The sequence below is a fragment of the Pelodiscus sinensis genome, chromosome 1, assembly GCF_049634645.1.
Source record: "Pelodiscus sinensis isolate JC-2024 chromosome 1, ASM4963464v1, whole genome shotgun sequence".
In the NCBI taxonomy this organism is placed as follows: Eukaryota; Metazoa; Chordata; order Testudines; family Trionychidae; genus Pelodiscus; species Pelodiscus sinensis.
Window position 1 is genome coordinate 138297733 of NC_134711.1, and position 19758 is coordinate 138317490.

A 19758-nucleotide genomic window follows, 5' to 3' on the forward strand; every position below is an offset into this window, starting at 1 on the left:
ATCATTTGTTAATTAAATCTCCATTCCTCACTCTCCGCTCTCTCAAAGGCCCACAACTCTTTCCAGCTTGGGTTGTTCATTTGTCCTTTATTTCACAGTCACACCTCGACCCTCCCTCTCCCTCTCCCTCTCCTGGTCACAAAACTCTCTGGATCTTCCTCTCCTTCCCACCCAATATCTGAAGAGTAAGAAAATCCTCCACCCAAAAAGGGCCCTAGAACTCCCTTCCCCTGCTTTGCTTTGGCCCTATATGAATATGGGTGGTTCCACTGGATGACAGGACATGGTGGAGAGGGAAAGGAAGGGGAGGGGAGCTTGGCTTGTTACTTCTGCATGGCAAAATGATTCTCAGGTCAAGGGAGTGAATATGGGTCTGGGTGCCAGGGCCCTTCCTGCTCATGATGCCCTCATTCTGCAAGCTGCACCCCTCCCCCTGTCAATGAGCAAGTACAATAAATTGCCCTACCACCTCTACCTGCTGTGTCCCTAAGAAGGTACCAGGCCAGTGGGGGTGGCCTGCCTCCAGCTGTCATGCCTTGCTTCAGAACTCATCCCTGGCTCGCAGGTTCTGGGGCTGCTGCCCTGACTCTGAACCTGGCCTATGTCTCTGACTTGTGGATCTGGCTCTTCCCTTGGTCACAGGGGGCTCAGGTGAGGCCCCACCACTGGGGTCAGACCCCGTATGCTCCTCGCCATCTGTGTGTGGTGGTTCCCGCTCCATGTCTCCCTGTCTCATCAGGTCCTCAGCCTCCATCCGCTCCTGCAAGCAGACAGACAGAAGTTTGGTACAGCTGCTTCCCAGTGGGGTTCTCCACCCAAGTTCCCTCTATGCAGTATGGCTGCTTAGGGCTGTGACAGGGAAAGGCACCTCTCCCCCAGCTTGGGCCTGCTGTGCTGGACAGAGGCACCTCTCTCTGCCAGATGCAACACAGACCTGCCCAGACTTCCTGTGGCCAGGAAGAGATGCCTCTCTCCTCAGGCCAGGTGCTGCTGCAAGAAGAGAAAGCTAGGGGGATTCCTCTCTCCTCACTGTAGCCCTTGGTCAGCCTGCACCCCAAACTCCTCACCCCCATCCTAGAGCCCGCACCCTCAGCTGGAGCGCTAAGCCTCCCACACACCAACCCTCATCCCAGCCCCATCCTGGAGGCCTCACCCTCCACATCCTCCCAAATACTCTGCTCCAGCCCTGACTCCCCTCCCACACTGCAAGCCCCTCGCAGCCCCACCCTCACCACATTAATTTTGTTTTTGCATCAATATGGATGTGAGGTGTCACACATCACCTCAGCGCTGGTGCACATAACAAAATTCATCCTGCACATGTAGGGGAAAAATTGGAGGGAATATTGGCCTGCAGCTCAGCACACATCCCTGCAGTGGGAGTAGGTACATTGCTCCCACCACCAGCTCCTCAGCCCTGTCCTGGGGGACTCTCCCAGTCCTGCCACCCTCAAGAGATCAAAGATTTGCAAAAAATTCCCACCAAACCCCAACAGTTTACCAATAGCTGTTACACTGTATTTTCTGTCTTTTTGGATTTGTCTCTCCCTGCCCATCCCCATGTGCTACATGCTAGGCTGCCCCCTGCCACACATGGATCGGGGCAGTGGGCAGCCTGGCCTGTGGCACACGGGGAGGGAGGCTCTCACCCCCACATGGGCCCATCCCCTCCCCACAATTAACACGGTCTCCCTCCACTCAGTTCAGCCCACACCCCCATCATCCCAACCCCTTCAGTTCAGGCCCTGCACCCTGCCCTCAATTCAGCCCCTCCCACCTACAGTGGCCCCCACCCCACTCAGTTTAGCCCCCTTAGTTCCCATCAATTCAGTCCCCACAGACACCTCTGCTCCTCCTGGGGTACATCACCCCCTTCCAGGATTGGGGCTGCTGCAGGCCCCTCTCCCCCTTCCCAGGAGCTCTTCAAATCTCACCCCATTCCTTCCAAGGGTGATTCTTGGAGGGGGGCAGGTAAAGAGGCGCCAGCCTGTTCCCCTTGCTTCCAGGAGAGGAGGGGGAAGGAGGGACTATAGCAGAGTCTAGCTCCCCGTGCCCCTCCTGTGAGAGTGGGGAGCAGGGGGAGACTCTGCCAGCTTTCCACAGAGCTGAACTTCATGGAGCTCCTTGAGTCATTGGGGGATGAGCTCCAGCCCCCACCGAAATGCCATCACTTGCAAGAAACCTGAGAGATTTAGCAACACTGCAGTGCATGCTGCTCCCTCTACCAGGAATCCCTGTCCAGCAAGAGCCCTCACATAGTGCCCCCCACAGGAGGCTCTGCCCAGGCTTCTCCCTCCAAAGGGGACGGCGTTACCTGCTCTGCATGCTCCGGGGAAAGCGTGTACCACAGGGCAATGGCACAGCGCCTCCCGCGCGTCACTGCCCACACGCCGTGCGGATTCTCCCCTCCGGAGCTGAAGGCCACCAGCCTCCCACATTTGGGGGGCACCTGAGCCTGCCATAGAGAGGAGGCAGTGATGAATCCAGGGGGTCTCACATGCTGCCCCCCTCCACCCTGTGAATGGCCCTGCCCCCATCAGCAATTCACCCAGGAGGTGGAGTATGGGGATAGCTCTTGTAGCAGAAAAGAAGTGGGCTTTACAAGGACTCTTATGTCAACCGAAAGCTGCCCCTAGGCAGCCAGGCGGGCAGGACAGGGAAGAAAGCAGGCGTTTGGGCTAGGAAGAGAAAGGCAGACACATGCAGGCTGACAGAGTGTGGGACATGGCAGCCAGGAAAGAGTTAACCTGAGACTGGCCTGAGATTTTCTTAAATTTGCCTTTGGCTGCCCCAATTTGAATCTGCTGAGTTTTGAGGGCTGGGTTCCATTGGAGTGGAGGGGCCTACCACACACTGGCTTTCCCCAGCGTCTGCCTTCAGGGCAAACTCCCATCCTGTCAGCCACTCTCCTTCCCTGGGCCAGACTGGACTCACCGTAACGGTCACTGCATCCAGTTCAGTGAAGAACAGGTCCCCACCAAGGAAGTCGTCGTTGAGATAGAGGATCCCACTGTGGAAAGGAAGAGACTGCTGCTGGATAAGGGAGATTCCCCAGATTTCCTTGCCTCTCTGCTGGACCCACACTTCACACCCTCCGTACAGTCTCTAGGGGCGATTGCGGAATTGCAGCCCAGCAAGCTTCACAGCTGTGCCAGGCAAACTGGTTGAAACAATAATTCAAATCAACAAGAAAATTAGAAGTTCATGATCTGCAGCCTGCCTGAATTCTACAAAGGAAAAATTTGTCTCACTGATTCCTTAGAAGTCTTTGAATGTGTCAGTAAAACAGAAAAAAGGAATCAATTGATATAATTTATTTAGACTTGCAAAAAGCCTTGACAAGACTCTGAATAAGAGCTACTAAAGAACTGAAGTCACAAGATGCGAAGCAGGGTTATGGGGCAAAAACTGGCTCCAGTACAGAAAATAAAGACTAGGCAGAAATGGCCAGTTTTCATCCCAAAGATTAAGAGCAGCAGCCTCAATGGTCTGGACTAGCTTTAATATATATATATATATAAATAAATGATGATCTGGAATGTGAGGAAGCAAAATCTGCAGCTGACAGCATCACAGTATTATTTAGGTCAGTCAGTACCAGAGGGGCCTGGGAGAAACGTCAGAGCCCTCGACCCGCCAGAGGAATGAGCCGGGTGATGGCAAATGAAGTTGAGTATTGGTGGATGCAAAGCAATACACAGTGAAGAAGAAGAATGAAATGACTCGTACCACTTGTGTGGTTCTAAACAAAGGGTATCAGCTCAGGGAAGGGACCTGGGTGTTGCTACTGGCTGCCGAGAGACAGTCTTTCCTCAGTGAGCAGCTGTGGTCAAAAAGCAAACAGGATGCTTGGGTGCACAAGGAAGAAGCTGGAGAACGACATGGAGAGCATTATACTGCCTTTGCATACATCACTGAGGCAGCTGGGGACCCCGTCTCCAATGGATAGCGAAGAACTAGTGTGGTTCAGAGAAGAGCAGTGAGAATGACCAGGGGCCTGGGATCACTGAGTGTCGAGCGCATACGCCTGCCCTTTTTTCTCAATTTCTTCTTCTCAAAGTGAGCCCTGTCGGCTACTGCACTTGCGAGATGGGGCTTCGGTGACTCCGTCCTCTGACCAAGTCACATTCTGTCCAAGCGTGAAACCAACTAACCAACCTTCTGGAGACACAATTCAGATGTCCCCTGTCCAACAGCCCTGGCCAGGCACGCTCATCTAAAACAGCTCACCAGGGCCCAGCAGGCTATACATGCTTGGTCTGGCTAGGCTGTAAGACTTCTACTCTGGAACAGAGCCGCAGCCCAAGGGCTTCTTCCCAGGGACTCCTTGCCTCTATTTGTCTTCAGTGACTCCAGACTTCCTGCTGAGCCAAGCCTCTTGGGCTCAGTTTGCAGGCAACGGCTTCCTGCCAAGTCTCAGTTAGCTCCCATGCTCAGTGCCAGTGTAACCCCTTTCCCCAGTTCCCTCCCATCAGCCACGCCTCCCAACAGGTGATGGGAGGGACCCAGTCCCACTCACTGCTCCAGGTCCTTTTAAGTTTGGCAGCCTTGTGCTCTGTCCCTTTATTAATGGCTGCTCTGTTTCCCTGGGCCACTTTCCTGGAGCTCATCTTAGCTAATTCCAATAATCAGCCAGAAGCTCCTTCCTCGCTCTCCTGGTCCCTGCTAGTAGTTACCTGCTTTGGGCCTTGCCTTCTCTCCAGACAGCCAGGAGCACCTCTTGTTTCTCCAGTCCCTCCTAGCAAACTGAACTCACTCTGGCTCTGCAGTTCCTTTTATATGACCCTGATGGGCCCTCGCTGGCTGCTCCATGAAGGCCCAGCCTTTTCTGATTGCCTAGAGTGGCTGTATCCCACACAGCCAGCTTGGAAGTCCTCTTTATTGGTCTTTTTTAGGGCAGGGTGTGGCAGGGCCACCAGGTCTCCAGCTATGAGTCTCAGAGCCTAGTCCATCCCATCACAGGGACATTATGAAAGCTGACACAAGAGTGAATGCTCTGGTGAAGAAAGTTGTTCTCCCAGTCTCGGAACACAAGAACAAGGGGATGGTGACAGTTTGTATACACAGGCTATCTGGCCAGAGCCAGCGCAGCTCGGAGACAACATGCTCGCCACCAACAATTCACAATAGGAATGACCCTCAAGCCCTCAAACCTGGAAAGCTAGCTGTAGTTGGAAGATCTTGGTGAGGGGATTCAGAGTCACAGACTTTCACGTCAGAAGAGACCATCATCATCACCAAGACTCACCGCCTGCACATTACAAGCCACTGAACCTCACTCACCCACTTCTGTAATCATAGGTGCCGACTTCCTCTCTAGCTCAACCCACCCCTTGTCCCCAGGCCCTGCCTCCATTCCACAAGCCCCTGCCAAGCATGCCCCATCCCCACTCCTCCTCCCCCTGGAGCTTCCTGGAAGCTGTGAATCAGCTGTTCCCAGAACTCCAGAATCGCTGGGAGGAGTCAGTAAGCAGAGCTGCCAGTGCAGAGACACAGGGCGGAAGAGGCGGGAGTTGGCTATCCATGGATGCTCAGCACCCACTAATATTTCCCATGGGTGCTCCATCCCCAGAGCGCCGACGAAGTCAGTGCCTATGCCTGTAATAAATCCCTAATCTCTGGATGAGTTACTCAAGTCCTCAGATCATGATTAAAAATGTCAAGTCACACTAGTTTATCCACAAGTGACTGTGTCTAATGCTGAAGAGAAAGGCAACATCCCCACCCCCAAGGTCTCTGCCAATCTGACTGGGAGGCAAATTCCTTCCCAACCCCAAACATGGCCATCAGTTAGACCCTGTGCGTGTGGGCATGACCCTCTAGCCAGACACCTGGGAAAGAATGCTCTGTGGTAACTCCCAGCCCTCGCCATTAGTGCCCCATCACTGGGCACTGGATATCTTGGCTGGTAGCAGTCACAGATTGGCCAGATGCCATTATAGGCAGTCCCATTATTTCCTCCCCTCCATAAACTTATGGAGCTCAGTCTTGAAGACATTTAGGTATTTGCCCCTTTCCCTCCCCCAGCTCTCCTTAGAAGCCTGCTCCAGAACTTCACTCCTCTGATGGTCAAAAGCCTTTGTCTAATTTCAAGCCTAAACTTGATGGCCAGTTTATACACACTTGTTCTCGTGTCAGTGTTGGTGCTTAATTTAAGTAACTTCTCTCCCTTCCCAGCATCTACCCCTGTGATATATTTATAAACAGCAATTATATCTCCCTTCAGCCTTTTTTAGTTAGGCTAAACAAGCCTTTGAGTCTCCTCTAGTAAGGTAGGTTTTCCATTCCTTGGATCATCCCAGTAGCCCTTCCCTGCACCTGTTTCAGTTAGGATTTATCTTTTGTAAACATGGGAGACCAGATGACATCTACCAGTGGTCAATTATGAAAGTCATCAGCCAGGGAAGAGGAGAGAAAAGAAATGCAGATTTATCATGTGAACCTGCTACAGGCCTGGCAGGCCAGCCTCCTCATAGCAGTAGCTCCACTCGAGCTCAGTCCACAGGAACCCTTAGGCTATGACGCTGACCTGATACCCACAGGGAAGAACTACAGCCTGAAGAAAAGGGATAATTACTATGGCTGACAGACGCTTTCCCCTGTTTTCTCAGCACTACTAGGGTGAACCCACCTGGTCTGCCACCCCATCCCACAGACATTCGACCAGGAAAACAATCTAAGAGAGCCTCCAATCCCTGCTACAGAAGATGTGGGAGATGGTTCCTCAAGAACTACAAAGCATGTTAGACGTGCGGGTGGTTGAGGAGTCCCACAGCATGTGGCAGAGCACCCTTAAGTTCGAGCTGAAACGTCATGTGTCAGCCTAACTCTGCAACAATTTTTCCAGAGAGTAAAAGCTGTATGAAGCGCAGTCTGTACCTTATGCCTACAGTTTTTGAGTTGCTAGACAGGCCTGGGGCCACCAAGTACATAATCCACTTTTGGCCTTATGAAGGGCTATTGGCAGATGGTTGTGACAGACGCAGCACAAGAGAAGCAGCATTTCCTGCACTGTGCGGGCTCTATCCATTTCAGATTGTTTCCTTCAGCCTTCATGGAACCACGGCTACATTCCAGCTACAGATGGACCGTGGACTTTGACCACTGGCAGTGTGCCCTGGTGTACATCAGTGATGGGAAACCTACGCTAGCAAGTGGCCCGCATGAGTGGCCCTCCTTCATTTCAGTGAGCTCCACGATTGTTGTAATCAAGGCAGTCTCCCGGGACAGGGTATTTTGCTAACTGTGCTTGTGTATCTCGAATTTGTAGGGTGTGCCCATTAGGGATGCAAGCGAGTAGTCAAGTTGAGTACTTTACTCACTTTCCACCCCACCCGCTGCCTTAAAAAGCCAGTTCCCCCCAGCACCATCTCTGCGACACTGCCTCCCCCCTTCCCCCACTGCTGCCTCTAACAGAGGCAGCAACAGAGAGGGGTAGAGAAGGCTGACATGAAGCAGCCTCTGCCTGCAGAGGGCTGAGTCTCACCACAGGCAGAAGCTGCTCTGGCAGCAGCTCCTGTTCACAGCAGCCTGAGTTGATAAGTCTGGGACCGCCGCAGCTCTGCATTTTAAATGTAGTAAGAGCTGGACTACACAATTACCCGCCTCTTAACATCCGGAGTACACTGATGGAAACAGCAGAATTTGGCCACCCTGTGCATGGGCAATGGTAAACAAATGTCTTGTACCACACATGGAACCTTAATGGGTAACATGCGAACCATGGCCAGAAGCTCTTTCCTTGAGAAATATCCTACTCCATCACTGGGAAGGAAGCCCTGGTTGTAGAGTGGGCTGTAGACCCATTATGATATTATTTGGTGGAAAATCCTTTCAGCGTCAGATCTCACTCCCCTCCGCTGAACCCAGGGAAAGATACCAACCAAAGGGCAATGAGAAGGTACCTTTCCTTTAGTCCTATTGTTGTCAAGTACTGTACAGGGGAAGACAGACCATAAGAAAACAGGGTTTTTTTCCATCAGCGGGGGAGAATGAGAACCACAAGTTTCCCTGACACCAGGGAGGGAGGGTATGTGATGGGGTGTACCACCCCTTCAGTTCTAGTGGCTGTACACTTAAGGCTTCAAGAGCAATTCTGGGCCCGAACAACCTCACCCGGCTCACCTGCAGAGCATGCGCCAGACAGAGGAGGGGGCTTAAATGGAAGCCAGACATCTTAGAAAAGGGCTGACCAGGGAGGGAGAAGGACCTGCTCTGTGAGCCCTTGTGAAGGGGTGCTACAGGAGTCTTCCTCTGGAGAAATGCACTGAACTGCTGGGCCCAGACAGATTGCAGGTGCTGTTAGGTGCTGCAAACTGCAGGTGCTGGACTACATGATTAGTCATTTACCCACCTTTTAACATCCTGAGTACACTGATGGAAACAGCAGAATTTCCCTGTTACCTGCTCACAGCAGACTGCAAAACTTGGACCACAGAGCGGGTGGTAGAAGTGGCCCAGGGAGAGAGGGGGGCAGCCTAAAAGCGCTGGATTTGTGGAAACCTTTCAGGGCCCTGAACTGAAGCTCAGTGGAAGGGCCAGGGCTCCCCCACCATTCCCTCTCCACAGCAGAAGAGCATGGACCAGTAACCAAGAAGCACTGACCACCACAGGGACACCCAGTGGCACTGAAAGGTGGGAATTCAGCACTAGAGAGGGAAATACTTTCCCACCCAATGTAGGATTACACTGTGGAGATCACAGCTACTGAGGCCACACACTGAGCAAGATGCAGAATGAGACTGGACAAGACTAGCAGAGTTATCACAGAGAACGACATTTTGGAAGGAATGTTACAGGTCATGCTTCAGGGCTCATGCCAGTCCCTAACAACTAAAGGCCAGGTGAAAGCTAACATGGGGGACATATCCCACATCTGCCTGTGGGTCGCTCTGCTCTTTCTTTTGGAGAAGTTGGTCCTGACTACGGTGACAGGCAGGACACTGGACTAGAGAGATTCACAGATTCCAAGGCCAGATGAACCAGATGCCAGGCCTGCTCAAGTGTGGCAATCCCTCTGTTCCCATGAAACTCTGGGGTCCCCCCCAGACACACTGACTGTGCTCTCTGGAGCTGGGGATATGTTTTTACCTCCAACTTCTCAGCTTCAGGGCCCATCTACTCTCACCTGTAGTCCCTGTACACGTAGGCAGGCGGCTCTCTCCAGCATTCTTTCCCCTCAGGATCCAAGAGACAGTTATCAGCATGAACTGGATGACTGAGATCCATGCGACCATCCTGCTCCCCTGGAAAGGGACATTGCAGGGGAACATTAGCGCCTGAGGATAGAAGATACAGCAGGCAAAGGGCACCGCTTGGATTGTGGATAAGCAGGGGCCCAGAGATGGTGTGGGGAGGGGAATCTCTAGGGAGCTAGGACTGGGCTTCCTTTACCCTCCACAGCCGTGCGGCACACGAGGTGCGTGAATGAGAAATGGAGCCTTTTCCCAGGGGTGAAATAGGACTCTACTATTTTCCGAGACTTCTCACTGGCATGCAGGAGCAGTCTGGCATCTCTCCAGTTCACAGTCCCATCCTGTGCCAGCTGGAAAGTAAAAACACGCTTGTGAGAAACCACATGTGTAAGGAACACATCAGTGAGAAACAACATGTGGGTGTGAGGGAGCAGCATGCCTGCAAGAAGTCCTGTGTTCACATGCATGCACAAGCAAGGAGACCAATGCAAGACGCCTGGGACTGTGCACATGCAGGAGAGAAAAAGCCATGAGAAACATCACCTCCATTTCTGTGTATGCAATGGAGAAGCAGGTCCAGGAAAAACACCCTCCTCTGGGCCAGAGGGTGAGAAGCACTCTGGGAAACAACAGGGGAAACAACAGAGGAAATGAAACCTGAGAAAGGCCCCTGCAAAAGCAGGACAGAAACACGCAGCCTGGGCCTGGGTGAAGCAGTGCCTCCTGGGAAATAGCCTGTGCCCGTGGGAGGGTCATGAGACCGCGAGAGACGGCCTGAGTGGGCCCATGGGAGGAAGCACACGTGAGAGAAATGTGCCCCCCATGCAAGGGAGTGGCCTGTGAGACAGCTCATGTATCACAGGGAGAACACTCTGTGAACCCCTCACCCACAGTCAGGTGAGCAAGCAGCTGGAGCCCAAGGAACTCCCCGAGACAAGCCATGCCTTGGGATGGGACCCCAACATATGCGGAAGCATTGAGCCATTTACCTTCAAAGCCTTTAACACTGTTAACCCTTCAAATCTCTCATGGGGCGTGTGAGGGGACTGTCTGCCCCGGTAACCATCTCCCCTGCCGCCAGCTGCCTGAAATAGATTGGAGGGGAGTTTCAGGCACGGTGTCCTTTCTTCTCTCCCCACCGCCCATCCTATGTCAGAGCACCCCTGCTGGAGGATGACAGTGCTGGGCCGGGGTAGGCTGCTCCTCCCTCCATGTCCTTATACCCCTGTAGGCTTCTGTCCTCACCATTGCCAGCCGGAGAATGTCCTTACATTCGGACTCTGTCAGCACTCTGTCAAAGAAAACTCGCTGGGATCCATTCAGCTGGCGAGAGTCCATGGCGACGGTGATCCCCTCAAAAGAGAATGGACCTGTGTGGGAGGAGAAAGGGCTCAGTCTCCTTGTGGGTTCTCTCTGGATCTGCAGAAGCAGCTGAGAGTTCAAAAAGGTCTTTAGACTGCGCCACAAGGAACAAAACCTAGCAAAGACTTAAATCATCCCCCTTTTTCCACACACACGTCTTGTCTCTGCCTCCTACTAGGGGTGTTAAAATGTGTTTATTTAGGGTAAACGTGTAACCGCTGAGGTGGCTTAAGCCCAACTGGTTTAACATGTCCACGCTAGCTGCACCGAGTCATGGCTGGTTTGCCCTACATCAACATTAGCACTGTGCAGTTTCAGCTGCAGTGCCTTCAGGGCTGTTATTTCACAGGTCCCAGAAACAGCATGCACTTGAAGATTTTGCCCAGCAGCCTGTGCTCTATGGGGCAGTGATCCTATTGGATTCCAGAAGGTGGGCAGGCATTAGCCCACCCACATTGGAAGGACCTCCCCCCAACCTACGGGGAGGGTACACAGAGCCCAGAATGCCAACTAATTACTGGGGACAAATAAAGAAAAATCAGGAATAGGTGCAGAGGTCAAAGGGCTAAAACGAGGGAGCCAGATGGGGACACCGAGCAGAGAACCCCAGACACCACCCACTGCCCCTCGAAGGTCTTGAGAGAGCCAGGGGTCGCCGCCTAGTGAACTCTGCCTGGATGTGTGAGCGGATACAGGAGCGGAAATAGGCCCCGCAGCCACAGGCCCTTCCCTTTGCCAACCTCTGCTCCCTGGTCTTGTGAATGGCCATCTTGGCCAGAGCCAGGAGGAGGCTGAGGAGGAGGTCCTGCAACTTTGTGGGGCCACGGATGGTGTGTGCATAAATTAACAGGTGAGGGGAGAAGTGCAGCCAGAACCTCAACAAGAGGTTCTGGAGGAGCCGGAAGAGGGGCTGTAACCTGGTGAGCTCGAGGTAGACATGTGCCAGGGTCTCCCCACACCACAGAAGGGGCAAGTGTCGGGAATGGGGGTGAACTGTGCCAAGTACATGCCTGTGCTCACCGTGCCATGCAGGATTCTCCAGCTGATGTCCTTGGCGAGCCATGGAACCAAGGTGGAGTACAGACTGGCCCACCGGGGCTCCCCACCCTCTATTGGTGGGAGGAGGTCCCACCACTTGGTATCTGGGCAGGTCACAAGTGTGGGGAAGTGGAGCGTGTGAAGCACGAGTGTGTACAGATGTCTCTTCGGCGCAGTTCGAAAGGGGACCGGCTGCCACGTGTGCAGCCGGCTCGGGTGATGAGGGGAAGGTGGTCGGGAAGGTACGCGGGGCTCCGTTGGGTAGTGATGGGAGGCAGTTAGTTTGCATCCATGTTGTCATTACAATCATTGAGCCTGGAACAGTAGAGGCTCAGACAGTATTTAGCCCTGTCTTTCAATGGCTTCTGTCTCCCATCCCAGGATCTTTTACTCACCCCTCTGCTCTTGGTCTCCAACATCCAGATTCTCCAGCCTCTGCTTCTCCTGATTCTCTCTCGGGAGCAAGGGAGAGACACAGAAGGGGCTGTTAGCATCCACAGATATAGCCCCTTGCTCCCTTTTCAGTCACACACTCAGCAACAAACCAGAGTCCCAGATTCCAAGGTCAGAATGGACCACAGTGATCATTTAGTCAGACCTCCTGTATACCACAGGTAACACCCCGCATCTCTCTTCCACGCACAGTCACTCCCATGCTCAGCATGCCTCCAACTCACACCCCGCACGCTGCTTTAGCTCTTACCTGTGTTTCTGCTTCAGACTTTCAGGAATCAGCTCCTCTGGGGTCCAGGGATCCTAAAGAAACAAAAGGAGGGGCTCAGCTACCCAGCACACTCTTCCTATGCTGGATCAGACAGATGGACCCGCCTAGTCCAGTGCCCCACTTCCTCCCAGGCCAGATCAGACCACTGGGCCTGTTTAGTGCGTGTCCTTGCCTCCCAAGCTGCATAAAGTTCGGATTTCCACGTGGAAATTCCTTCTTGCCCTCTCACCCCCAGCTGTGGTCACAGGCACAGGAGAAAAGAGGGCTTTGAGGGTCTCCACTTCGCCTTGGAGATCATTCTACCTCACATCAATGTCCAACCCTTACAGGGCCAGGACAATAATCTGGTGAAGTGAGTGCTATAGATTAATGAACAGTAAATTGCCTTCATGAGACTAGGGCAGGGAGAACTCAGCCCTCTGAAAGAAGATGCAACTACTTACAGGGTCATTAAAAATTCCTCCCAGATGCTCCACCGCATAGTAAATCAACTTCTTCTCCATCAGAGACCTCTGCACATAGCGCCGAATATTCTGGAGACATGTACAACTGTCAAACAACTGTCCCACATAGGGGAGTCCTGGGGAGACTCCCAACCACCCCCTAGCCTCACAAAGGCACCCTCATTCTGCCTTGGGGAGACCCCAGCCCGATCATCTGTATGTGGGGCCATCCTACACTCTGGTCATCTGAAGGAGTGAGCTGTGACCATGAAAGCTCATGATATCATCAACATGTTTTGTTAGTCTATAAAGTGCTAAAGTGCTACGCATTTGTTGTTTTTTAAGTTTTTCCTGTGTGTGGGGAGTAAGTCTCCATCCAGCCCCGGGCTCTACATGCACACACATATAAAGGCATCTCTCCCCATTGGGACCCAACCCTGGCCCAACCGTAGGGGGAAGAAGAGACTCAGAGAAGGCAGAACTGGAGGAGTGGTGCTGGTACCTCTCTGGCTGTGACTAATGTTCCTTCTCCCAGCTCCGCCTCATACTGTTTCATCTTCTCCAACATCAGCTCATCCGCAGGATAGAAGAGTAGGTAGGAAGTGGCGCATTCAGCAGCCAAGGCCTGGTTCCCAGCTGGCTCAGAGGCAGAGAAGGAGATGGGTATGGTGAGGTCTTGCAACTACGGCTTAGATCCTCAGACATATTTAGGCACTTAGTGCTTATTGAGATCACTGGCAGTTAGGCACCTAGATACCCCTGAAGATCTGGGACTATGAAATTGTTATGATCAGTGAATATCTGCATGACGACAGTGCTCATTGGGCACACTCCGGATCAGGGCCCATTCTGACACGCCCTGGCCTGCGGGGCTTGGAGGCCAAAGGTTGATGAAGGGTAGGCAATGGGGACAAGGAACAATGGTCTCAAGTTACAGTCGGAGAGGTCTAGGTTGGATATTAGGAAAAACTATTTCCCGAGGAGGGTGGTGAAGCACTGGGATGGGTTACCTAGGGAAGTGGTGGAATCTCCATTCCCTAGAGGTTTTTAAGTCCTGGCTTGACCAAGCCCTGGCTGGGATGATTTAGTTGGGTTGGTCCTTCGCTGAGCAGGGGGTTTTACTAGATGACACCCTGAGGTCTCTTCCAGCCCTGGGATTCGATGGTTCTATGACACCCAGACAAGCAATGAGCCTGGTGAAGAACGGGCTCGGTTTGCTAGTTCCATGGAGCTTTTTTCATTGGGGTTAGGAGGTTGTGGAAGGAGGGAGGAAGACAAAAGCGGGGCAAGGGAAGGAGGGAAGAGGAACTGCCTCTGCTCGTAACTTGCTCAGCAGGCTAAGTCCTGGAGGCCTCGGGCAGAGGTGAGGAGGCTGGAGAAGGATCAGACAGTGGCTGTTTGGATGTCCCCCTGCACAGGGCTGCGTGGGAGGGAGAAGGCAGTGCTGAAAGGACAAACTGACTGGTAGTGGTGGCAATATGGGCACAGCCCCAGTGTCACTAGAACAGCTAGGCAGGGCAGAGTTAATTCTCCACAGGTCTAACTGGGAAAACCAAGGGGTTTGTGTCTGACAGGGAGGTGCAGGGGCAGTCAGCAGAGGCATGCCAGGGTGCATGGTCAGAGCCCTGAGAAGGTGACTTTAGCAGCAGCGTCCTACACTGGCTTGAAAGGAGGAAGGGCTGGAGAAGAGAAGGGGGCCATGGTAATGGTGAGAAATGGGGGGGAGGGGCAAGGCAAGAGCTTTGGCTGTGCGGATTGAGAGGAAAGGCCAGATTTTAGGGACATCATAGGAGAAAAAGGGGCAAGATTAAAATGACCCTCCAGTGAGAGGGGTGATAGAAATGTAGCCGTGTTAGTCTGGGGTAGTTGAAGCAAAATGCAGGACAATGTAGCACTTTCAGTGAGAGGGGTCGTTCCAAGATGGACCCTGGCTCACAGGCCCCAGTGGGGAGGCGTCCATGGATGGAGAAAAGCAGCAGTGAGGGTGGGATGGCCTTGGAGGAGACTCAAGAGCTGAGTTAGGCTCCCCCCAATCCACCGGACACCACACTGCCCACGTGGGTACAGCCCTCACTCTCCACTCACTAGTGTCACAGCGCCACCTGCTGGCCAGCCGCGCTGCTTACCCTGATCATAAGCAAACTGCAGCAAGTCCAAATGGGATGGGATGAAATCGTCTGTGGCTGAAACCCGTCCGGGCTTGGTGGCAATCTCCAGGACGCAGTGCTGCCTGCACATCAGGACCTGCATGTAATGGGCTGACAGGGAAAGAGAGGGGATGAAGGGCGGCAGTGCAGCAGTACAGCAGCTCCCCTTTCTGCCGACTGGGATGCCAGGGGAAGGCACATGTCCAGAGGAGAAAGAGTGACCCACCCAGCGACACAGCACCCCTCACACTACCTGCAATGGCTTCATAAAGGCTGGGTTGCATCTCCTCCTCTGTGCCATCCTCCTGGGGCCCCTCGCACAGAGCGCGACAATCCTCCAGTGCCAACAGCACCTCTTCGAGCGACTCTTCCAGCTTCCTGGCAGCCTGCAGGTACTCATCTGCATTGTAGTGCTGCACCCCGGTTTCGTACGCCTCCTGCAAGGAGCAGCACCAGGCCTTGTGGTTGATGTCTGGGCCCCACCCTTCATGCTCAATTGGTAATTGGCTACCCAGGATTTTGGATCACTCAAAGGGCAGCCTTACTGTCTGTGGGTCTGTTTGGATAATGCACTATGGCAGGGGTGGGCAAACTATGGCCCATGGGCCACATGCAGCCTGTCAGACCTTTTAATGAGGTTTTGAGCTCCCGCCAGGGTGCGCCAGCCAAAGAGGAGGGTTGGGGGCTTACCCTGCCCCATTCTGTGCTTGTAGCAGCTCCACGTGGCTCCTGGAAGCAGGGCAGCCTGGGGGCACTGTGCACTGCCCCCATCCCAAGCACCAGCTCTCCAGCTCCTATTGGCTGGGAACTGTGACCAATGGACGTTGCAAGGGTGGTGCCTGCACACAGGGTGGTACACAAAGCCATATGGCCCCACCACAGGGGGAATGTGCCGCTGTTTCCAGGAGTTGCTTGAGGTATGCACCACCTAGATCCTGCACCTCTGTGCCTCCACCTCCCAAAACCCCAGCACCAGCCCTGATCCCTCCTCCTGCCCTCCAAACCCTTCCATTCTAGCCCAGCACACACCCTCTTGCACCCCAAATCTCTCATCCCCAGAGGCCTCCCAGAGAGTGCCTCCCCCAGCCACAGCCTCACCCCCCACTGGTGTCCCAGCCCCAGCCCAAGAACTGATCCCACTCCCACACCCCTCCATCCCAACCCGGAGCACCCTTCTGCACCCCAAGCTCTTTATTCCCAGTACCACCCCAGAGCCCGAGTCCCTCACCTCTCTGTATGCCCCAATCCCGTCCCAGTCAAGAGGCCCCTCTTAGCCTCCGAACCTCACCGTCCCAGCCTGGAGCACCTTCTTGCATCCTGAACTCATTTCTGGCTCCACCCCAGAGCCTGTACCCCCTCCTACACTCCAGGCCCCAATTTGTGAGCATTCATGGCCTGCCATACAATTGCCACACCAAGATGTAGCCCTCAGGCCAAAATGTTTGCCCACCCCTGGTCTATGGAAACCCTCAGGCTCTGACCCCTGTGAGGCAATGAAGCAGAGATGGGGAAGCCAGGGTTAATCTTGGGCCCTGATCCCCTGGAGTAAGTTGGCAGGCCTTGCTGAAGTATGCATCAGGTGCACAGATCTCCATGGGGGTCTCACCCAATATGGTGTGGCCTGCAGGTCTCGGAAACTCTCTAGCTTCACCTCTGCCATGCGCTGGTATTTTTCCATGTCTTCACGCATCTGTATGTGCTGGGGATTGGCCACGAAAAACGTGTGAGCCGCTGACACCGCTTCATCCAGCTTCTTCAGCTGCAAGGACAAGACAACCCACGTAGAGCAACTGCCAAGTCCCCGGGCAGTTCCTTCTCATGTCTAAACCTCCCTCCCCACACACATGCCATTAGTTAGCCTGGCTTTGGAACTATATTTGCAGAATAGGCCTAATAAACCAACATGCTATGTTGACCAGGGTGCCCTGTAAGGTGTGCGCCTGCACGCACCAAGAATTTCATTCCCGCCCACCCACTCAGCAGAGCCACGCAGCTGCGGCCCCGGCTGCTCCTAAAGGTGGGGCCGTGTGACAGGTGACTGCACACCCCTGGAGCAGCTGGGCAGCCACCACACAGGCTGAGTGACAGCTGCCATAGCTGGAGCCTGGGCCGCAATGCTAAAAATAGCACCATGGCCCCAGCTTGAGTCCCAGCACATGGAGCACACTGCCTCATGTGCCGGGACTGGATCTGGACAATGGTGTAGCTGCTCCTGGGCTGGGGCTGCAGCACTAAAAACAGCACCACGGCCCTGGTTCCAGCCCCTGCACACAGGGCAGCCACTCGCCATGCTGACTCGCCCGGCAGGTGCAGGTGTTGGGATGGCAGAAGGTGAGGGAAGAGGCAGGGGGAAAACTAACGAAGTGGTGGGGGGTGAAGAGAGGAAGGGGCTTGTGCAGAGGGGAGAGGAGGAGGCCAGGACAGCAGAAGAAAGGGGCAGGCACCAAGGAGCAGGGTAGAGGAGAGACAAATGCCAGGGGCCAAGAGGAGACAATGAGGAAAAGGGCAGGAGTGGGGAGGGGTGTGAGAAGCGAGGGGACAGGGTGATGCTGGGAGAGGCAATGGAGGTGAGAGACAGGAAGAGGAAAGGGGAGGGGTGGGTGCCGGGAGAAGAGAGGTTGAAAGGAGGGGTGGGCATGAGGAAGGCAGGGGATGGAGCAAGTCATGTGTGAGGGCACAGAAGGGCATGAGGAGAACTGGGACAGAGGAGGTGGGCACCAGGGAGGAAGAGGGCAAGGGGGGCAGGAGCAGTGAGGGAAGGGGAGAGAGGCACCGGGAAGGTGCAGGTGACAGGGAATTGTGGGGGGATTCTCTGGGGCCAAGGGGTAGGATGCGTGGCAGGTGGGGGCCAGGGCCCGCTCCAGGCAGGGCCAGGGGAGAGACCCAGCTCCAAATATTGGTAGAGCTGGAGCATGGGCACCACGAGCCCATATAACTTGCCACCTATGGCCATGTCTGACATTGTAGCTACTATTGTAGGACCTAAACTACTATATATTTGAGAAAGTTTGCGTGTCTGTCTGTTCAAGAACTGCTCCTAAGTGGTAAGCGCTAGGACCACCAGATGTGGTAGGCAGCGTCTTCTTATAGTAACTTAAAGCAAGGGCAGGGTTTGGTTGTGCTAGGACAATGGGATGTGCCTGGAATGGGATTTTTTCTCATAGCATGGAAAAGGAGGGTTCTGCTAGCAGGGACAATTATACTGTATAATGGTGGCAGAGAGGGGTGTGCAGCAAGGGGCCAGAGATGGGGAGCAGGGCAATTATAATCACATTGAGTTAAGAGAGGGCAGGGGTGGAAAAAGGGACAGTTGTCTACTATATATTTCAGAGAGTTTGTCTGTTTGTATGTGTCTGTCCTCCAGCCAGGGGACATGCACGCTCCCTCAGCTCTGCCCGCTGCAGCTGAGATAGCCATGGGGAGGCGCTTCGCACTTGGCCCCATGCTATGTGGTGAGAGAGGGCTGGGGCAGTTCTCTCTCCCTAGGGCAGCCTGCATACTGACCCCCTCCTCCTTAGCCCCCCTGCCCAGCAAAGAGTTAAATAAAGAAGAACAATTATTTCAGTTAAGGACTTGAGCAAGGCCGGGTAAATCCCCTAGTTTTAAATAAAGCATCATGCTGTCCCCTGCTAGATGGGATGTGACGAAACCTCTACTCTGGTGCCACCTCACTCCGAATTGCCTTTCCCCCTTCCCCAGCCAAGTGTCTCAACTCCGGAGGACATACACAAAACCAACTCCCTATCCCGTTTGTTAGGCCAGCAGCACTGGGCAGACACAGGTATGGGATTAAGAGTCACTGACACCTGCCCCCACACATAAGCCAATCTTGGCACAGGTCAGCGGCTGGTGAAGCAGAGAAGCCCCTTGGTTGGGGGCTTGGGGAAGGTGCCCCTCGCCTTCCTGCCACAGGCCGTACCCAGCAGGGGCTCAGGGCCGGCAGTGAGCGCGGACCTCCCCTCACCTTGAACAGGGCCACCTGGAGGTAGTTGTAGGGCTCCCTCTGCTCGAAGTCCTGTCGGGTCTCCCTGCTGGCCCGGTGGAGGGAGGGCTCGGAGCCCAGCCGGCGCCGCAGACACTCCTCCAGGCACTCGGCGCGCTGCAGGACCCTGTCGAAGAAGCGGGTCTCCCAGGCGGGGGCCGCCGGCGGGCCCGCGAACCCGGCCTCCTCCCCGCATGTGCCCTGGCAGCCGCGCCGCGCCCCCAGCAGCTGCGAGTAGCTGTGCAGGGCGCGCTGCAGCAGCTCGGCCGCCCGGGGCCAGTCCCGCGCGAAGTAGGCCCGCACCCCGTCGGCGTAGAGCAGGTCGTAGGGGAGCAGGCGCCCTGGGCCGGGGGAGAGGAGGGCCGGGGCCGGCAGGGCGAGGAGGAGGAGGAGGGCGAGGAGGCAGGGGGCCATGGCAGAGCCGGGGGGCTGCGGAGGGACGGGGCCGTGCTGGGCGCGGGAGGCGAAGCCGGGGCCGAGGACCCCGCCGCGGGGCGCGTTGGCAGGAGGCGGGAGCGCCGCTCTTGCCGCTGTGTGGCTGGGCTGGGAGAGGAGGCAGAGAGCGGGGAGGCGCCAGAGGCTAGAATTCCTCCCAGAACTTCCCAGGCGGCCAGCCACGAAAGCGGAGCGGGGCCCGGACCGCGGGCACAAGGCTGCAGGAGCGAGGAAGACTTCCCAGTAAACGTGCCTGGTGCCAGGGAGACCCCGGCAGGCGTCAAATCTGGATGGACCGGGGCCAAGCAGAGGGCCTGTCCGCCTCCTCACCCAACCTGCTGTAGTGCGGAAGGGAAGGGGAGATGGAAAAAAAGGAGAAAAGAGACAGTGATCTGTTCACTCATTTTTCCCTCCCCTCCCCCTTCCCTTATTG

General features: G+C 54.7%; 1 protein-coding gene across 1 annotated transcript; it reads right to left on the reverse strand.

The window, feature by feature from the left end:
* Positions 1 to 67: 67 nt before the first annotated feature.
* On the reverse strand, positions 68 to 19619 carry P3H3 (prolyl 3-hydroxylase 3). Its single transcript, XM_075903661.1, has 15 exons — positions 18873 to 19619; positions 16515 to 16667; positions 15162 to 15345; positions 14888 to 15019; positions 13264 to 13397; positions 12762 to 12851; positions 12298 to 12350; positions 11990 to 12048; positions 10440 to 10564; positions 10184 to 10279; positions 9394 to 9544; positions 9128 to 9245; positions 2935 to 3010; positions 2315 to 2455; positions 68 to 760 (listed from the first exon to the last, which is right to left on the reverse strand). Exons 1-15 carry the CDS (start codon positions 19302 to 19304, stop codon positions 542 to 544), a joined length of 2163 nt encoding a protein of 720 aa, XP_075759776.1. The 5' UTR covers positions 19305 to 19619; the 3' UTR covers positions 68 to 541.
* Positions 19620 to 19758: the final 139 nt, after the last annotated feature.